Raw genomic sequence first — 20,598 nt, 5'->3', positions numbered from 1 at the left:
TTTTTATGCCGCTTTCGCAATATTCCAGCAAAATCACGGCAGCAAAAGTCAATACCATACCCTCGTGTTTAAAGTGACGTCGTCATCTCCATGTCTATTTATAATCGAACTTGATAATGTGATTTTTTTATGGTAAAACTTTTTTTATACACATCCTGTTTTGCTGCTTTATTGCTTATCTCCTTTAGACGGTTACGTGGAAACCTAAATTCCTTAGTTACCTATAGAAACGTAAAATCACGAATCACGAGCTGCCTTCATTGACTGATGTGATAAAAGATCGTATGAAACCCAAAACGTAATAGAAGAGCAAACTATAGTATGACCCAGTATGTACCAGTCGATATAGTCATGATCTTGGTTATGTGTACTTCAACGTTTGACAGAGATAATTATATATATCATCCTTTGTAAATACAGAGTGTGTAAGGAGGGCAACAGTATATATTGTAGATCCATTCTGAGAGCAATGGAGATGACAAACCTGCAGTAAGAACCGGAAGTTGCGTTTTTCTTCCAGATGCCACCATTCAAACACTCAAGATTTCTCATCGCCTCATGTAAGACTGGGATCGATAGGTCTAAGCAGAAAGTAAACCATATAGAAATCATTGAAAAGTTTGGGTTTCAAGCACAGTCTGGGTTCTGTATCATTCACAGTCTACATGGCAGTGGTCTGAAAACAATCGATCCTGAAACAGACAATACAGTGATCAACATCACGAGTATTGATCTACGCAATTACGATACAATGTGTCAACCAAGTAAGCGAGCATAATCACCCAACACTCTAATGGCAAACATGGCGGTCCAACGAGCAGATGTGGTTTAATACGGTACCATTCTCTTCCCACAAATTTTACTCCCGTCATATCTTCCTTTGTTCTAATAAGGTCCTTTCATGGAACTAGTGTTCTGGATTCGTGATTGTTTGCCATCAGATTTAGCTATGCAATCAGCGACGTTGTTTCAAAAGTGATCATTCCCAAAGCCAGGATAATTTGCGTATGCTTCGGGAGAACTAGAACCCATTCTCCAGCAGGATGCGACAACGTATTTTTCTAACCGAATCGAGGGAAGTGCGTTGCCAACCTTTGTTCGAGTCGCTCACATCCATGAAGAGTGGTCAGTTTCTTTCTGATGCGCAACCCCATCTGCGCAAAAGTGTGCCTGTGAATGCAGTAACCCTTCCTCTGTTTGGCTTGTTTTGGATATGCTCATGATCATATGGAAGAAGACAGCATTATGTAAACATACGTGAGACACGCATCAGCGAGTTGTACTTACTGTCGCACTTTTTGTCCGTGGTGGAGTACTTCATGCCGTCTGGACACATGCACTGCGCCTTTCTGTCTGGCACCAGAATGCACAGGTACTCGCACTTCAGTGCCTTACATGGATTGCTCTTGCCTGAAACAATGCAGTCGTGAAATGGTATGTAGTCAAGTTACGGACAAAGTTAAGGAACTTAGTCATTACGGAAGCCCAGGGGCTATGATTTTCAACTATCTTAGCGTTAAGAGAGCTTCGACATTCTAGGCCCTGGGCACGATTTCACAATTCTATCATAGCGCCAAGACAGTCGTAAGTTCATGTTACAGTATAGGAGGTACGACAGTCGTAAGTTCATGTTGCAGTATAGGAGGTACGACAGTCGTAAGTTCATGTTGCAGTATAGGAGGTACGACAGTCGTAAGTTCATGTTACAGTGTAGGAGGTACGACAGTCGTAAGTTCATGTTACAGTGTAGGAGGTACGACAGTCGTAAGTTCATGTTACAGTATAGGAGGTACGACAGTTGTAGAGCTATGATAGCTTTGTGACAAGGGGCCCTGGACGGCCATAAGTCCCCCACAAACAAATGTACAAGGCAATCAAAAGACACGAATCAAAGAAGGTTCCTAACACCAACAGTATCTAAGTTCTTGGAACAATTCACCAGCGTCAGACCAAGTACCCACCTATCCGGAACCCGTCTTCTCACCTCCCTGACCATATCCACAAGCCAAAGCACAGGAGCCTAATTTCCACTAACCCGCACTCTCCCTATGAGCCCAAACACTTAGAAGGGGCTCCCAATGTTCCCCAACATTCCCCAAGAAGAACCTTCTGGCTTTATAACTGAAAGATCTAACCCACCCGTTCTGAACCCGTGGAGCTTACCACCAGTAAGGGACTGTCGGACAGCATGGACGACCTTGACCCCTCGTGGTTGCAGCATTTCCTGTAGTGCCATCCGTTTCTTGTGGCTGGCCTCCTTGAACCTGGCATACTGAACCACATAATAAGGTTCGCTCAGAAACAAACTGTTCTCGAAGAAGTCCAGTGAAAATGGGATGGAGGAGAGTCTCTCCAACACTGGAGCACTGAAAAATAGCAAAAACAGAGATATCCGTTCTTATCAGTACATTCTTCATAACTGCATACTCATACCAGCAGACTATTGAAGAAGCACAGTTCCCCTTAGTCAAACCGCGCTCAGTATCTGACTTCTAGGCTAGATGCAGAACGTCAATAGTCAGATAACCCCCTTGCCTCGCGATACGAGCATCTTGCGGTACAAATCAAAGTAGAGACAAATTGCATCTTACTTGAAAGATTCGAGGTACAAAATTGCAGTGGGTGTGTTTCAAACGTAATGCCTACGGTTTCATCAGTTCTGATGGGAACATGTGACCAATGGGTACCCAGTGTAAGGTAGGTTTAACAGTGAATATATAATGTCAGTGAATCTGACAACCAAGTGTAAGGTAGGTTAACAGTGAAAATACAATGTCAGAAAATGTAACAACCAAGTGTAAGGTAGGTTAACAGTGAAGATACAATGTCAGTGAATCTGACAACCAAGTGTAAGGTAGGTTAACAGTGAAGATACAACGTCAGTAAATCTGACAAGTGTAAGGTAGGTTAACAATGAAAATACATTGTCAGTGAATCTGACAACCAAGTATGAGGTAGCTTAACAGGGACTATACAATGTCAGTGCCTTACTGTTCCGTCCCTGCAGTGGTACAAGTACTGATTACATTCAGTCCAACGTCTGCCCAGTAAAGCCTGTTGGTGACGGGGTCCAGAGTGAGGGCCACTGGTCGCTGCAGGCGTGACGTTACGATGTCCATCTCGTGAGTACCGTCCATATAGCCGCGTGCGATTGCCATTCGTCCGTCATTGTCCGACAGCCAGAACATGAACCTGTTGTAAATGTAAAAACTTCAAAATTATCCGCGAAAAGGGCAACGAGGTGTGAAAATTAAATGTACAGATAATTGAAAACCATTGATTCAACTATGCGCTCAGTCAAAACGAGGGAGATGCAAGCATGTTCCGAAGTTCAGTCCCGAAATAGTTCCGTTACCATTAACTGTCACCGTGTTGGCAACGTACTTTCCTCGCTCCGGTTAGAAAAATATTTTTCATGTCAAAACAGAATATCGCCACCATCAAAGGTGCACTGTCATTTCAGTATTCAGACAACATGCCAGCTACCTCTAAATAATCAAAGCTGAACCAGTAAAACAAGCAGTGGATGACTGGACAAGGAACGTGCTTCAATAATTATCTCTAGTCAACCAGGGCCTGGTTCCACAAAGGCATCTCACTAGGGAAAACTACGATTATCTTAACGCTACATTCGCTTTGAGGTAAGGGAGAAGGCAACTGGAATACAACTGAACAGTGGTCAGCTCACAGTGAACTCAGTCATTTATTATTAAATGCTATTAGATCACAATACTACATATTTTCCTTTATGACTCAGTGAGCACATTAGTTTTACTGACCTTAAATTCCAATCTAAATACAATTTCATTAATATGAACATTTTCTAGCACACATCAAAAGTCTGAATAGGCCGAAATATTGCTGATAAAACAAATAGTTAATGAAGATTTTTCATCATATCCCTTAACTTTCGTTTGACTGGAAACCATGTGAAACAATTGAAAATATTAAAACAGCAACAACCACTTACCCTTGTGTCGGATGGAGGACAATGGCGGATGGTATTGTTCGCCTCCTTTTCAGGAGAGTTCTGCATGCGACTCTCCTGCCAATGGTGCAGGCGGTGATGAACCCTTTACCATTTAAGTCCTGGGTGTAGTATATGTTTCTGGCCAGCCAGTCAATAGCCATGCCGGTCAGCTTACCAGGAGTGCGCACTTTTGTTTCATGCGCTGCCGCATACATTTTAATGACCGAGGTGTTGCGGCCATTATTCACCTGAAACAAGTAAGTGAATGCAACGAGGTTAAATTCTGCACTGAAGAGCAGCCCAACTGATCCAGTGCAGATCAAACGTCAATTCAGAGCCATGGACCCTTCATTGGCCAATCCACCGGTGACCTTTAACGCTGACAAACCATGGATCAGAATCGTTTTGTTACTGATTCTTGATACGTTGTCTTTCAGCAATATGACAAATCGCAGGTGTTTACTTACAAAGCAGAAGAGCAGTGGGAGGTTAAGTGTTTAAAGCGGTCGCTAGTGGTGTCGAAGGCCTGGGTTCTGTTCCTAGCATTGGGAAAAGAACATTGCATTCTGTCGTGTAATTGCTACAAGCAGTGTGAAAATATTCTCATTCCATGACACGAGAAAACATTTTGGTGCAGAAAAAAGACATTTAGGTCAATACAATGGATTGTCTGGTCCATGTGCGTTTATTTATTCAGTCCTGCCGGGTTTAAAACATCAAACAAATAAAAACATACGACTAGTGCTAAATCTGCTTTGTGCAACGGGTCCAAATCTATCCATGGAACCGAATGGCCATGTTGAAGAGGTTGTATGTCACCCCATATTTACTGGAGGCAGGTGGTTGGTTTGTCGGCACCAAACGTTTCATGGAGTGACCAAGTATGGTTGTACAGTGCCTTTATCAATCACACAACGGCTAATACTAAATATTGGCTTCGAATATTATACCCATGTGGGGAAGCGAACCCTGGTCTTCCTGGCCGCTAATTCCAGTTATTTGACCACATGTGACACAATAGGACGACTTATAAGGGACGTAAACGCGTGGCCGCATACCTCTTTCGTTGACCAGAATATGAGTCTTCTGTCAGGCTGGGTAAGCACATCTAAAAATATCGGTGGCGATGATGTCTTGATAGTATGTTCGTTAGATTTGGAGCCGAGATTCACCTTACTGATGCCGTGAAGATGTGCTATGAGAAGATGCGGACGTTCGCCTGAAGGAGAGAAACCCTGTGTTTCAGGAGACCATTCACGGGGAACACAAAAACGATTACGTTACCCCCCAGGTGAAGAATGTCCGACAGCAGAAGCCATTGTCACCAACCGAACCATATCTCACTCTTCTCATATACCATATAAACAGGATGAACACCATAGAGAAGACACTGAGACTCATTCTTGTGAACATTCCGTAAGCCAGAAATTTATGTCTTCAGAAACTGAACAGAAACTGGCAATTACTGAAGGGAAATTAACATCAGTATCATCAGAAATAATGCATTGCTGCAAAAACTATCAACATGTATTCCCTCATTTTGTCCACTGCGAGATCGAGGAAATCAACCGAATCTTCAACTTACCGACCGCTTTGCATGTGTGGCCATCGATTGCCAGTTTATAGCCGTCTGTACAGTGACAAGAGTAACTTCCCTTGAAATTCTCGCATATTTGTCCGCAAGTCCCATTCATATGTTCACACTCATCGATATCTGCAAACATACCACACCGGTTCCAAAGGCATCACTTCACTCAGTACCGCGGAGTCCTTAAAACATGACAACCACGAATCAGTAATGAACAGAACTATGGCAGGCAAATATGAAATTGCCAGTGTTTTCTGATTACACTGTGAGTAAAGTGCAGGTCCTAGTATTTTGATGGGGTGGACTCTCATCTTGCGTGAGTGAGTTTAGTTTTACGCCGCACTCAGCAATATTACAGCCGTAAATAATCGAGTCTGGACCAAACAATCCAGTGATCAACAACATGAGCATCGATCTGCGCAATTGGGAACCGATGACATGTGTCAACCAAGTCAGCGAGCCTGACCACCCGATCCCGTTAGTCGCCTCTTACGACAAGCCCAGTAGCCTTTTATGGCAAGCATGGGTTGCTGAAGGCCTATTCTATCCCGGGATGTTCACGGGTCGAGTCCCATCTTGTATTCGAACCCACACTCTCAGAGTCAGGAACCTAATCCACTCAGCCACCACGGCTACCGAAATAGTGGAATTCGGACAATTTGTAGTGTACATGACTGAGAAAGTGTAATTCCAAATATAACGTGTCCACTAAAAGGCTCTGTATATCTATGTTGGTTCTGTAGTAAGTAATAATGTGGTAGAAGCATCTTACCCAAACAGCTTCTCAAATCATCCCCCAAATCGTAGCCATGGCGACAAATACATCGAGCACCTTCATTGGTTATAGTGCAGTTATGACTACACCCAAGGTTTGCAAACTGGCAGGATGTACCTGAAAGCAAATTAACAACAATACCTTGATTCATTTGTCCTTTGTATGCCTATCAAATATATCTTACAAAAACATGGTTAAATGGAGGCATATTTAAATCAGACTCATTGATATCATGTTTATTGTGTAACCGAGCTGATACACGACACCGAGACTGGACCAGATAACCCAGTGATTAACATTATGAGCATCTATCTATGCTAGTGGGATAAGATGACATGTATTCGATCCCGTCTTCCTATCAGGTGAACCACCTCTTACGACAAGCATTTGTTGGTGGAGACACGTTCTAACCCGGATATTCATGGGTGCATATTCGTATGCTGAACATATTCGTATGCTGACCATGGCTTTGTGTGTGAAGGTGAATAGGCCACAAGAGTGAATAGATGACCGTTGTGGCCTTCAGCAACATTTCAGCATTATGAAAGACGACATCTTGTATCGGGAATTTAACTCGTTCCTTCCGCATCATGACAGAATACGTTACCACAACGCAATGATTGTGGGACACAACAAAAGGGAGGTAACCCACCACACAGCTCTGTTTCATCTGATCCATCCGGACAGTCTGGCTTCAGGTCACAGTGTCGTTTCTCCTCAATACACTGCCCGCTGAGGCACTGGAAGGTTCCCACAGGACACAAGTCTGACAACGGAACAGTTTTAGTCTCGGGTTAAACTGGTTAATGCAGCCTAAATCCGATTGTTTCCGCAACACTAAAGGTATATTACTGGAGACTGAAAATATTCACAATCGGGCGGTGAACAGGTGGCTGACAGCGTGAGTAAATACCAAGTCTATGAACGATGAAACGGCTATTATTAACGCCCGCTTTGTTTGGAGTTTTATGAAGATATGGTGAACCAATTACACTCAAACACATGCAATGCAAAATGAAATGTATGTTTTGGGGTCGCTTCACAGTGAGAACGTAATACTTCCAACAGATATTCAAGTGACGGGATACAGTTTAAAGAACTATGGTCTTGATCAACATAGGATACAAAAAACAAAGCAAGACTGAACATATAATACATACGTGTGAGTGACTGAGTGAACGGTCTATTGCAGGGACAGCACACTACGTTTATAATGGACACGCTTATGACGAACTGACGGTTATAACGAATGTTGTTTTAAGCCACTGTAACTGGCCATCCTTATAACTAACAACGTTTTTAGCAATAGTCCGGTATTACCACGGGAGGGGACACCAGGAATGGGCATCACACATTTTACCCATGTGGGGAATCGAAACCGGATCTTGACAAGCGAACGCTTTAACCACTAGGCCTCTCCACCACCCCTCAGTTGTAACAACCGTTGACTAATTTACAACTAACCCCTTAAGGGCATACGAAATGATTTACTTTGCATGTTACATCTTACCGCAGTTTGCTCCATGCTCGTCGGAGCCGTCTGGACAGTCCCTGAAGGCGTCACAGACCTTGGACTCTGCTATACAGAGATCTCCTGACTGGCACTTGAACTCTCTTCTGCCACACTCCACTGCAGTAGAAAAATGATAGTGAGGATTGTACCTCATGTTAGAGCACAGGATGCAGAAAGACGCCACATTCATTTTTAGCAATATTCCAGCAATATCGAGGCGGGGGACACCAGACAAAGGGCTTCACCCATTGTACCCATGTGGGGAATCGAACCCGGGTTTTCGGCGTGCCGAGCGAACGCTTTAACCACTAGGCTGTAACCTCAGTCTGTATGTTGTTGAGGGAAGCGATAAAGTAATGAGAGGTTTACTTACATTGGCAGTCTGTTTCGTCATCACCGTGGGGGCAATCTCTGTACCCGTTGCACCTCAACTCCTCTTCCACACACTTGTTGATTCCAAGAAACACTTTACATGTATAATCTCCCTTAAGGCACTCTACACACGGAATATAGAACACATAAAATCTTACTTAGGGCACTCTACACGTGAAATATAGAACACACGGAATGCATCTTTGGGTGCTCTACACACGAAACATACAGCACATGTAATTGTATAGATAGTAGGGGTTCTGGACCCGTCAAGCATTTAAGCAAAAAAATAGAGGAAGGTTATGCTCGAATTTTGCAAAATTTTGGATGAATTTTGCTTAAATATTGCTTAAATGCTTGACTAGTGCAGACATTTTGCTGAACTTTTGCTCAAATGCTAGACTGGTCCAGAACCCCTACTCCCTACCTTAGGACTCTCTACACATGGAATATATAACACATGACATATTAGGGCACTCTACACATTGAATATATAACACATGACATATTAGGGCACTCTACACATGGAATATAAAACATACTGAATACTCCTTAGGGCACTCGAGTATTCTGCGAAACACAGAACACATGTAATGTCTTTAGGGCACTCTACACCAGTGGAAAAAATCAGTGAAAATCTATTCCCCTAAGACCTTGATAAGTTAAAAGCGTGCTTTGACAGTACAGCTTGGGATGTATTCGAGCTGGACTCTGAGAGTGTTGACGAACTGTGTGATGTTGTAACCTCTTACATAAACTTCAGCGAGGACTCTATTATACCATCTAAAACAATCAAGATCTATCCTAACAACAAACCATGGGTGACAAAAGAACTGAAATCTTTGTTGTGTGAGAAGAAACGTGCGTTCTGTGCTGGAGACTTGGAGTTAAAACAGTGCAAAAGGATATTGTACGCTGTTCCAAGGAGTGTAAGATTCGTTATAAGGAAACACTGGAATCTAAATTCCGAGAAAACAATCTTCGGGACGGATGGAAATGTGTCAAAACCATTCTGGGAACTAATAAGAAACAATCGGAGATCAATGTGAGTGACAGTTTTGCATTTGCTAACGAGCTTAATGACTTTTATTCACGTTTCGATGTTAATGATTTTTCGGAAGAAAGAAGTGTTATTCTGGATAACCTGGCTGTCAGTGATCATCTTGACATTTCTGCTGATGACGTGAGAGAAGCATTCACAAACTTGAACAGTCGCAAAAGTGCCGGTCCAGATAAATTAGCCCCTGTGATTCTTAAGGAATGTTGTGATCAGTTATGCGACATATTTCAATGTGTTTTCCAAAAAAACTTCTCCAACATCAGATACCTGTCATATGGAAAACATCTCACATTGTTCCACTTCCGAAGATACAAAATCCCAGAGTGTGTAATGACTATCGTCCAGTTGCCCTTACGTCTGTAGCCATGAAGACTCTTGAACGGATTATCAAAAAGCTACTAATGCGAGAAGTAGAAGACCAACTCTACCCACTCCAGTTTGCCTACAGACAGAGATGGGGTACAGACGACACTACGCTTACTCTCCTGAACCTCATCTACAAACATCTGGAAACCAGTGGCGCATACGTTAGAATCCTCTTCGCGGACTTCTCATCTGCTTTTAACACTATTCAACCCCATTTGCTTCTGTCAAAACTTTCGAATTTGTGTGTAAACAGTAACCTAGTCAAATGGATAAACGCCTTTATGATTGACAGACCTCAGTGTGTTACTGTGAACGGAATGAAGTATTCCACTGCCAACCTGTCTACTGGAGCACCACAAGGATGTGTTTTATCACCCATTCTGTTTAAAATTGACACCAACGACTGTGTTAGTAAAGCAACAAACTGTTTTAACATCAAATGTGCTGATGATGCAGCTATTGTTTCACTTCTTAAATCTGCTGACCTTGACTACAGAAATGAAGTATCTAACTTTACAAATTGGTGTAAAGACAACTTTTTTATCTTAAATACTAAGAAAACAAAAGAAATGATTATTGATTTCAGAAAAACTTGTGATCCTTTGGCCCAGATTTCAATCAACAACGAAGATATTGAAATTGTAAACACATACAAGTATTTGGGCACTGTTCTTGATTCAAAATTATGTTTACAAGAAAGGTCAGCAGCGGTTGTACTTCCTTCGTCGTTTAAACACTTTCAGAATTGATTGTTCACTCATGGTTCTTTTCTACAAAACTTTTATACAATTTGAAAGTATTTTAACTTTTAATCTTCTTTGTTGGTTTGGTAACCTGTCTGTTCAAAACAGAGCTAAACTCAACAAAATTGTTGACACAGCACGCAAAGTCATTGACTCAGAATCAGTAACTCCTATCGGCCAAATTTACGAGCAGCAAATTGTTAAAAAAAGTGCAGAAAATTGTAAATGACAGCTCTCACATTCTCTATTATGATTTTGAATTTCTTCCATCAGGACGCCGTCTGCGCATGCCGATAGCCAGAACAAACAGGTTCCGTCATTCTTTTGTACCAGCTGGAATTCGCTATTTTAACAGCAGTTAATTTTATATATGTATAATTATATATATATAATTTTTTACCATCTTATCCCATGAGGCTTCTTTTTACAAACTGTTTTCACCTTTTATCTCAGCATGTTAGTCCTATCATACTGCTATATCTTAGTGCTCTTTGTATGGTATTTATTTATATGTACATGACTTTAGCGTTGTTGTAATATACGTTGTGATTCAGTGTTTTGTTTACGATGTAACCTAAATTTCCCTCGGGATAATAAAGTATTATCTTATCTTATACATGGAATATAGAACACAAGTAATAGATCTTGGTCAACTCTGCACAATGAATACAGAACACATGAAATCTCTCTTAGAGCAAACTGCACATGAACTATACAATACTTTGTACGTGAAATGTCTGCTAGGATTCTTGCCCTTTGGATTATTCAAAGATTATAGAACAAGGAATAGAGACCGACGAGAGAGTTTAGTTCTACTCGGCAATTTTAAAACTATGGGGCAGATGTCTGTAAATACTGACTCTGGACCAGACAATCATGTGATCAACAGCGTGAGGATCGATGCAATAACATGTGTCAATCAAGTCAGGGTAGCTAACACAGGTCAATTCTATCCGGGAACTTCACGGTGAATACAGATCGAAAGAAGTGATATAAATACAATTTCAAATAGGTTAAGAATATTGATAACGGGCACCGAACACAAAAAATGCAGCCGCCTACCTGTTACTATGATGTTGGACATCTTCGTCTTACAATCCTCGGCTTCATCAGATCCATCATTGCAGTCTGGGAAGTGGTCACATTTGCTCATCAGGTCAATACACTGACCACTCATACAAGTGAACTGAGTCGGTGAACAGGTGTGGTCTGCATGGAAATACCACCAATGTCACGATATACCCTTGTAAAATCAGAACTGCCTAGAAGTTAAGGGGTAGGCCAAGAAGAAACGGGGTGGGTCAAGAGTGAATGAGCATGGTTTTACGCCGCCTTTAGCAATGTTACGTCAATAACAGGGCGGGGGACACAAGAAATGGGCGTCATACAATTTACCCATAAGGGGAACTGAACCCTGATCTTCAGTGGGACGAGCGGATGCTCTGACCATTAAGGTACCACACAGCTCCGGCTGGGCTAAAAAGTAGCGAGGCGTGACAACGGGGTTCAAAAGAAGTTATCAGGGGCAAGAGATGGTAATTGTAAAGTACCTAAGGCTTGGAAAGTATATGCGTACTTTTGGTGGAACTACAAGGACTGAGTGAGTTTAGTTTTCCGCCGCATCCAGCGATATTCAAGCCATAGGCGGGGGTCTAAGTAATCGAGTGTGGACCAGACAATCCCGTGATCAATAGCATAAGCATCGACCTGTGCAACTGGGAACCATCCGATCCTGCCGGTTAGTCGCCATCTTAGATCCTGTTAGATCTTTCGACAAGTATAGTCGCCTCTTGTGGCAAGCATTTCTACCCTTCAGTGGGCCCGTTGAAACAATACTTTCTGAAAAAAGCGTTGCAAATGCTTAGATCTTGTAGGACGGTGCAATTATGAATATAATATATATGCACAAAATAACTTAATGTGGATGATATTTATATGTAAACTGTCGAAAGAACGTCAGTAGAAAAAATGCTTTTCTCCAAGTATGTTGTATAATCCGAAGGTCAGTCCCCATGTTGTAATAAGATGAAAGAACCTGTGGTCTTTACACTGATTTCAAGTAGTATGTATTCTCACTGACTTGATATGTTGTAAGACCTAATTTGTATTTCCAAGATGAGGTCTGGATAACAAAATTAATACTTGTTACAGGGAGTGACTTACTGCAGCCGTGTTCATCAATGCCATCGGGGCAGTCGTTCTCGCCATCACACCCCCACTCCTTGTTGTAGCAGGTTTCGTTGTCAGAGCACATCAGCTGGTCTGGGGAACACTGCAGTGGGCAGTTCAACTCATCAGTGCCGTCCATGCAGTCTTTCTCCATATTGCAGACATAGCGGGAAGCCAGCAGACACCGGAACCCGTCGCAGCGGAACTCGTTAGCCTCACATTTATGTTCTGTGTAGGGTAGTAAGATTCAATATCGTTTTCAATGCAATATCAGGAACGATTTCACTTCAGTCGTGTAGTAGGCCAAACAAACCTGTGAGTGGTTTAATAATACAGGAACGCACTTCTATAATGAATACTGTTTGACGAACTGGCCATGGGTGTTGCTCTGGACTGACCCACTTGCAAGCTAGTTTAGTAATTCAGGTAATAGCTACATCAGTGGTTTCCCGTTGTGTTGTCCATCTACTTAGCGATTAGTGAAAGCTAAGACGAATATCAGCGAATAGCGATAGTTGCAGACTGGTCTAGTTTACATCTTAACCACTTGATCGTTCCATACTTTATACTGATCAACCTGGATTAATCAGACAATCCATTTAAAAGTAACTTCGATATATAATGATGCTATTAATATATCCACGAAGAAAAAACATAACACAATCCTGTCAAAGTGCAGACTATGTTTAAAGTCATATTTAGATATATTGAGTTCGGTTTTGAAATCCAGATAACATTCATAGCCGTAGTAGTGTTGGTACATGTGAATGAAGTGTAACCCGCAATGGACCAAACTGTTATTTCCCATGATGTTTGTTGTTGAAGACCTGTTGTGGTACTGCTCTAGCTGCACAAAGTCGGTCTGTAACTCATCAAGTTTGGACCAGACAAAATAGTGATTGACGATCTGAACCAGGTCAGTGATCCTGACAATTACCGTTAATTACATCAATCATTCAGCTAAACAATATATCTAACCCGAACCACATGGTGTAGTATGGGTATAAGATTTAACTGTTTTTCAGACTGAAGTATGAAAGGAATGCACCTGTGACCTACCCGGGCAATCGGTCTCATCACTTCCATCATGACAGTCAGTCTGCCCATCACACTTCCACTTGTCCTTGATACAGGTGCCGTCCAGACACTGGAAGCTCTCAGGCCAGCACGTAGCTGTGTGGAGACAGAGGCAGTGAAAGGGACCTCTTTGTAATGGAAAACCTTATTTCTAAACAACGCATTGTATTGTAGAACGAGAAACTGCAAGAAATGTTGCCATGGAGCGCACATGGTATCATTTTAGAAATACTATGTCTCATGAAAATGGGTTTCGCACTTCGCAACCATATTCGGAATTGTGACCTCTGCACACAACTCCCCTCCCCACCCCTCGATAACTCACGAGGGTCATGAGTTAAATAGCTAGTGCAAAGATGTCTTGATAAAAAGTGCCCGATCCCCAAAGCTTTACTGGCTTACTATAGAATTTAACACGGTGTGAGGAATGAAGAAGTGCATTGTGAATCGTTATATTCTCTCGTACCCTGTCTTTCTGAAATACCGTCTCATTAAAAGACTTTTGAATCCAAGCAGTGTTGGCAATACTTTTATTTGCCATTTGGCCTCCGGGGCAAATAGACTACACTGTACAGTTTCACACTGTTTCTTCATAATCATTTAGCGAAGTCTATGGCGCAGAGAGAAGTTCTAATTTCTAAAAGACTGGTGTTGACATTCCAAAGGGCAAATCCCTTAAATACCAGGAAGTGAAACTGTAAGTTATCGTAACATGGTTGATCATGGATGACTCCTGAACGTTAATAACGAAAAACAGTATGGGAAACAATAAAACTGATAAAAAATGATCGATGGTTTGCTGAAGGCTACAAGAGCCTGCGCTGAATCCAAGTATATGTAATGTTAGGTAAATTTGGATTCCGCTCTTTCTTTTTCCGTTACAATTTTTATGCTTGTCCGTTAGTGAGGTAAGAAATATAGGATTTGGATTCAGTGGTTAAATGTAACATGTGAATTCAAGACAAAAGGGAAACCACAATATGACCTCATTGTGCATTTTGTGGTGTGATGAAATTTCCATTGAGAGGGTATGTGAAGTGAGTGAGTCCACTCGACAATTTTCAGCTATATGACGGCAGTCTCTAAATAATCGATACTGGACCAGACAATCCAGTGATCAACAGCAGTAGCATCGATCTGCGCAATTGGGAACCGATGACGTGTCAACCATGTCAGCGAGGGTATGTGAAGGTGTACACGTGCATCTCTCACCTGGACAGCCCTCTTCGTCCGAACTGTCTGGACAGTCGTGCTGACCATTACACCTGGTGGAATTGTCCAGGCACTGGCCAAGCGGGGCACACAGGATCTTATTATTGTCGCAGTGTTTGTCTGAGAATCCAAAAGGAATCAACATCATATCATTTGATAACATCGGCGATAAGCACTTGTGGCAAGATGTTTAAAGGGTGGAGGGAGATTTGGAACGGTGCACACTGAAGAAAAGACTCGTTTCCAAACTGAATGAACATCAAACGAAACATATGGCAACACTCTGTTACAAGTGACAGAGAATAAGCCTAAGAAAAGGCAAGGGGAAAAATTTTACTTCAATGACGAAAAAGTGATTATTGACATACCGTAGCAGGTGACATGATTGTCCCCAAGCGTCATATTGGCAGGGCATCTGCACACAGCACCTTGCTCCTTAGCCAAGCAAATGTGAGAGCAGCCCCCGTTGTCATGGCTGCAACCATTTTTTACTGCAAGTGTCAAAGAACAGGTTACGGTAACTAACGACTGTTATTAGTTTCTTTAGAACGCCGCATTCAGACCTTTTACTGCTATACAACGGCGGCCTGTAAATGGAAGAGTCTGGACCAGACAATCTGATGATTACTGAGTCGAGTTTTACGTCGCATGGGCATTTTTTCAGCCATATTGCGTTTACTGAGTGGGGAAGGGTCCATGTAGAAACAATGTTGGGGGTCGAACCTTGGTCTTTGAGGTGACGAGGGCGTATGCTTTTACAACTAGGCTTCGCCAGCGTTTTCAAGTTACTTTCACCATTAATGGTGGCTTAAACCCGCCATACAACATCTATGCTAAGTTAACCAGTTGGGCAAGGGAAACGTGAAACAGATTAGGTGTTAGTAGAGACTGTTTCAGGTTCAACTAACCTAGTGTGGTTTTCTTCATGCTGACAAGTGCCATTCCCGTCAGTCCAGTGTGTCCACTGTGGTAGTCTATCTGGTCGCCATGGCGACGCGAGCTGTTGACCATGTGCACCGCATCGGTCAGGCCATCAGTCCAGTAGATCAAGCTTCCGTCCACTACGATGGAATTGATGTTTTTTGCAAAACTGAAACGTCAAAATGAACACACTGGAATGCACTGTAAGCAGCTGCTAGTTAATGAAAGCATAGTCCCACGGTCTCTCTATTCATTCCAATAGGACACAAAAGCAAGCAGTCTAACGTTTGACTTTGATCATGGATACCCACTACTACGAAGATTCAAATCCACTCCTAAGAGGTTGTCTAAGGGTTTGGGTTCGAATCCCGGATGTGAGACAACCGCCCCAAAATAAATAAATCAGCTGTTTCTCGGGCACATTTTTTCTTTTCAAAAGTGACGAGGGCGGCAGGACATTTCTTTTTCTTTTCTTTTTTTTTTTAAAAAAAAATATTTACAAAAAAGGTGGCGAGGGAGGAACACATTTTTATTTTTTTTCTCTCAGAAATACAGCTTCGAAAGTTTAGCACGTGTTCGTGAGCTGTAGATTCAGGCACGCTCTTTCTTACAGGCACTCATTACTATGGTGGACACATGGATGAACAGGGCGGGGCCAAGTCAAAATGATCTATTTCAAATAGCAATAAAAAATTGTTATCCGCACAAATAAAAGTCACGCGCCGATGCCCGAGAAACATTTCACGTTTAGCCTTACTTACATCAAAGGGCTGGAAGCGGTCAGCAACTCTAAATTCCAACGGAGCCACACTTCAAGTAAATGTCCAACTAAATGCAATGTCAACATGGACTTACACGTGTGAAGCACGGTCGGAGCCGTCGATGGCGACAGAGTATATCATCTCCAGTTTCATGTCGCTCCAGAACAGTCGGTACTTTACTGGGTCTACTGTCAGAGAGTTGGGTTGTCGAATCCGTTCTTCCACAATCAGGATGCAGTTGGTGGCGTCCATGTCACATCTCTGAATATGGGGTCGGTCTCCCCAGTCAGCATAAAACAGAACCCTAAAGAAAAAAAACTCATATATAGTGGAACCTCCTCGTGGAATCATTCTGTTTAACAATTATACGGACCAAGGAATTTAGTATGTGTAGTATCACCTTTAGTTGTAATAGGGACGCATCCATGCACTCATAGCTGCACATGGACACAGTCATACTATCATAGCTGCACATGGACACAGTCATACTATCATAGCTGCACATGGACTCATGCGTGCTATCATACTACTATCATAACCCATGCATGCACTCATAGTTGTGGATGTAGGCATTGATGCTTTTATATTTGTGCTTGGACGCATACATGCTGGCATAAGTATGCAGTCCACACATGCATGCTAACAGTTGTGTATGTACGCGTGCGTGCAGACAAATGTACATCCAACTAAATACAACACATTCATTCGCTCGGTCCTTGTCTGAGAAATGACAGGCAGTCCTTTGTGCCCCGCAAAACTCTTGATGGGTGAGTGAGTGAGTATAGTTTAGTTTTACGACGCACTCAGCATGTAGTGATTTGGGGTTCAAACACCAGGCAAAGGTATTAAAACGCATCCTTTAAGTTGTACATGCTGTCAGATGAAGGGCACCTGCTTCAAAGTACATATGACGATGTTGACAACTCACCCTGCCTTCAGGTACAAAGCCAGACCATGCGGTTCAGCCAGAGACTGGTCTGTAACAACCACACGTGTGGACCCATCCAGTTTAGCTGCCTCTATCGTCCTCTGCGAAGACATTAGTTTCTTGTCAATCCCATGTTGAGTGAATGAGTGAGTTTAGTTTTACGCCACACTCAGCAATATTCCAGTTATATGGTGGCGGTCTGTAAATAATCGAGTCTGGACCAGACAATCCAGTGACCAACAACATGAGCATCGATCTGCGCAACTGGGAACCGATGACGTGTGTCATCCAAGTCAGCGAGTCTGACCATCCAATCCTGGTAGTCGGCTCTTACGACAAGCATAGTCGTCTTTTATGGCAAGCATGGGTTGCTGAAGGCCTATTCTACCCGGGGGCGGACTACTGCGTGTAAATACAGAATTGAAAATTAGATGGAACCTACTCATGAACAACAGGTAACAATGTGTGGAAAAGAATTGGTTTGTCAGTGATTGAATGGTGTTTAGGACAATTTGCATTGCTGGCCTATAAACCCAAGGGCAAGTCGTAGCTGACGCGATACGATGACAGCGACAGAATGGTGTGCCATTGGGCAATATGTGAGTGAGCGAGTGTAGTTTAAACTGCTTTTAGCACCATCCCAGTAAAATACTAGCTGCAAACATTGTACCCATCTGGGAGCGAACGCTTCAACCACTGTGCTACCCCTAGCCCTTGGGTATTGTCTTTCGCTCATTATGTAATTATCTTACAGGTTTTATCAGACATATTGTAGGTGCTAGTATTAAACGGTAGATTCTTGTGTGTAAGACTGACGACACCTACCTTTCGCAGGTCCAGCCAGAATACATTTCGGCCAATCCAGTCCACCGCCAACCCCTCCACACTGTGGATGTCCTCCCCTACCAACACCTTTTTCCTGAAAGTGCAAGATCGTTGCCTACTGTATCAGTTTCTACTCAACATTAAGTATCAATTAGCTTTGAGTGGGTGAGTAAAACAGCTTAGTTTGCCACCATAATGATGCAGTATTGCAGTTGTATTACGTGTGTGGGGTGAAAACCCGGAGTAACGCCGGAATAGACGTTGACGATAAAGACAGTGCTGAGAAGACTTTGGTCATCTTGGATGATCTGTGTTTGATCACAGGTGTGTGGACCCAAGGGATGCAACTCTGCACAGCGCACCGTGTCGTCTTACACGAATGGAGCATAATTGGAGGTGGCTGACGTCACCTTCAAGTAATGCGTGAGCAGACGGATGTTCGCCAGAACAGGAAATGATCTCAATTCTACGTTTTTCAACATCAGTCGCCTGGCACAGCCACGTGTCGTAAGCCAAAGTGCAAAAGGTAACTAGAGCAGGATTAATTAATATATTAATTCTGACATGACAGATTAACCGTTATAGCATTAAATTATGGTGTGATCTCAAATTTTAGTATATCAAGGCCCAGTCTGGATCTCAAAAGATGTCTGTACCTTATCTGGGACCCCCTTTTTATCTGGGCCGAGCAGATGATGGGCCTCTGACGACTGTCTTTGTCTACGAACACGATGCTGTTGTTGACCGGATCATAGTCAACGAGGTATATGTTGTTAATATAGTTGATATCAACATTATTGTATGCATCGTTGCCAAGGTGACCGACCGAAAACTCGAGAAGCTGTGTCTGTTGGCCAATGAGTATATATGTTGCATTTTCATCTCCTGAAACACAAGACGTTGCCAAATACATCAACATACAGTGCAGCAGTATATTATGTAAAACTGGGACGTTTTAGTGAGATCATGTTATTAGTTGACCTTGTTAAGTTCTTGATCTGGTCTATGATCAACCCGATAACCTAGCACTGTGTGTGAGTTTTGTTTTACGCCACACTCAGCAATATTCCAGCTATATGACGGTGGTCTGTAAATAATCGACTCTGGACCAGAAAATCCAGTGATCAACATCATGAGCATCGATCTGCGCAATTGGGAACCGATGACATGTGTCAACCAATTCAGCGAGTCTGACCATCCGATCCCTTTAGTCGCCACTTACAAGAATAGTCGCCTTTTATGGTAAGCATGGGTTGCTGAAGGCCTATTCTACCCCGTGGCCTTCACGGGTTAACCTAGCATAGGAAACTGGTGGCAATTTCCCGAAGAAGATGCTAATATGTTTTTACACTGACATAAGGCATTCTTCACAAGACATATATGAAGTTCAGTATTTTCAGTTTTTTTTAATGTATGAAACTTCAGCCTAGAATATACTTCAGCCTAGAAACCCAAACACCATTCCACCCCCATAAATATCAGGGGCGGATTCAACATTCTGGAAAAGGGGTATGAACATAAATGATGTATTCTAGTGTTAAGAGGGAAATTGTTTTCCTGCCTATCCAGGATACATGTAACAAAAAGATCGATTATATCTCTTAGGGGCTGGAGTTCAGTGACATCACTTTTCTGTCAGCGCCCCAAGACATATTTTCATTCAACATAAATCCCCGTAAACATTATTCCTGTCGCCGACAGCCTTCTATTTCCCTTTTGTTTCACCAGAAGGCTGCTTCTCCACTGTTCACATGTAGAAAGCTGTACGTGCCACCCGTATTTGACTACCCGCCAAATCACGTGCGTTCCATGTCACCATCCAACTATGTCGGACGTACAACATGTTATTGTGTTTTAATCTTGGTCATTCACAGGTAGGCACCCTCTCTACATCTATTCTTCCTACATTTATATCATTGCTAGTACGCTTATATTATTATCATAAACACAGTAATATCATTTTGTTAAGTTAGTAATAAATCGCGACCGCGTAATATAAACTTACTCTAGGAGATCACTTACTAACTTCAAGCACTAGCATTGCACGTAAGACAGTGTGTCAATGATAAATCATTATGATTTTATATCTACAGTATACCATATCATCAATTTTATATTATTCTGACTGATCGCTAATGCGTGACGTCACATCAGTTGTAAATATCCAACACGAAGCTCTAATGCATGACGTCATATATATTTTATCAACCATATAATTATAGCATAATTATTACATTCCAAGCTTAACCCTATAATTGTATTGTATATTGCCTACATATTCATATTATAGATACGACTTCCATGTCACCATCGGACTA

The 20,598-nt window shown here is 42.3% G+C and overlaps 1 protein-coding gene across 1 annotated transcript in view; it reads right to left on the bottom strand.

The window, feature by feature from the left end:
• LOC137284823 (vitellogenin receptor-like) overlaps window positions 1-20,598 on the bottom strand; it is a 43,847-nt gene that overhangs the window by 4,503 nt on the left and 18,746 nt on the right. Inside the window, exons 15-35 of the mRNA XM_067816822.1 lie at window positions 18,937-19,165; window positions 18,281-18,374; window positions 17,456-17,556; window positions 16,622-16,831; window positions 15,754-15,935; window positions 15,214-15,336; window positions 14,846-14,965; window positions 13,616-13,729; window positions 12,551-12,784; window positions 11,450-11,596; window positions 8,220-8,342; window positions 7,844-7,963; window positions 6,986-7,099; window positions 6,331-6,450; window positions 5,556-5,684; window positions 5,029-5,189; window positions 3,971-4,218; window positions 2,992-3,192; window positions 2,164-2,366; window positions 1,288-1,410; window positions 485-581 (exon numbers count right to left, since the gene is read on the bottom strand). Of these exons, the coding sequence (XP_067672923.1) occupies window positions 485-581; window positions 1,288-1,410; window positions 2,164-2,366; window positions 2,992-3,192; window positions 3,971-4,218; window positions 5,029-5,189; window positions 5,556-5,684; window positions 6,331-6,450; window positions 6,986-7,099; window positions 7,844-7,963; window positions 8,220-8,342; window positions 11,450-11,596; window positions 12,551-12,784; window positions 13,616-13,729; window positions 14,846-14,965; window positions 15,214-15,336; window positions 15,754-15,935; window positions 16,622-16,831; window positions 17,456-17,556; window positions 18,281-18,374; window positions 18,937-19,165 (3,193 nt within the window). The remainder of the gene's footprint in view (window positions 1-484; window positions 582-1,287; window positions 1,411-2,163; window positions 2,367-2,991; window positions 3,193-3,970; window positions 4,219-5,028; window positions 5,190-5,555; window positions 5,685-6,330; window positions 6,451-6,985; window positions 7,100-7,843; window positions 7,964-8,219; window positions 8,343-11,449; window positions 11,597-12,550; window positions 12,785-13,615; window positions 13,730-14,845; window positions 14,966-15,213; window positions 15,337-15,753; window positions 15,936-16,621; window positions 16,832-17,455; window positions 17,557-18,280; window positions 18,375-18,936; window positions 19,166-20,598) is intronic.

This window comes from Haliotis asinina, chromosome 5, assembly GCF_037392515.1.
Source record: "Haliotis asinina isolate JCU_RB_2024 chromosome 5, JCU_Hal_asi_v2, whole genome shotgun sequence".
NCBI classification, from domain to species: Eukaryota; Metazoa; Mollusca; class Gastropoda; order Lepetellida; family Haliotidae; genus Haliotis; species Haliotis asinina.
Note: the sequence above shows the minus strand (reverse complement) of the source record. Positions and strands in the feature narration are given on the sequence as shown.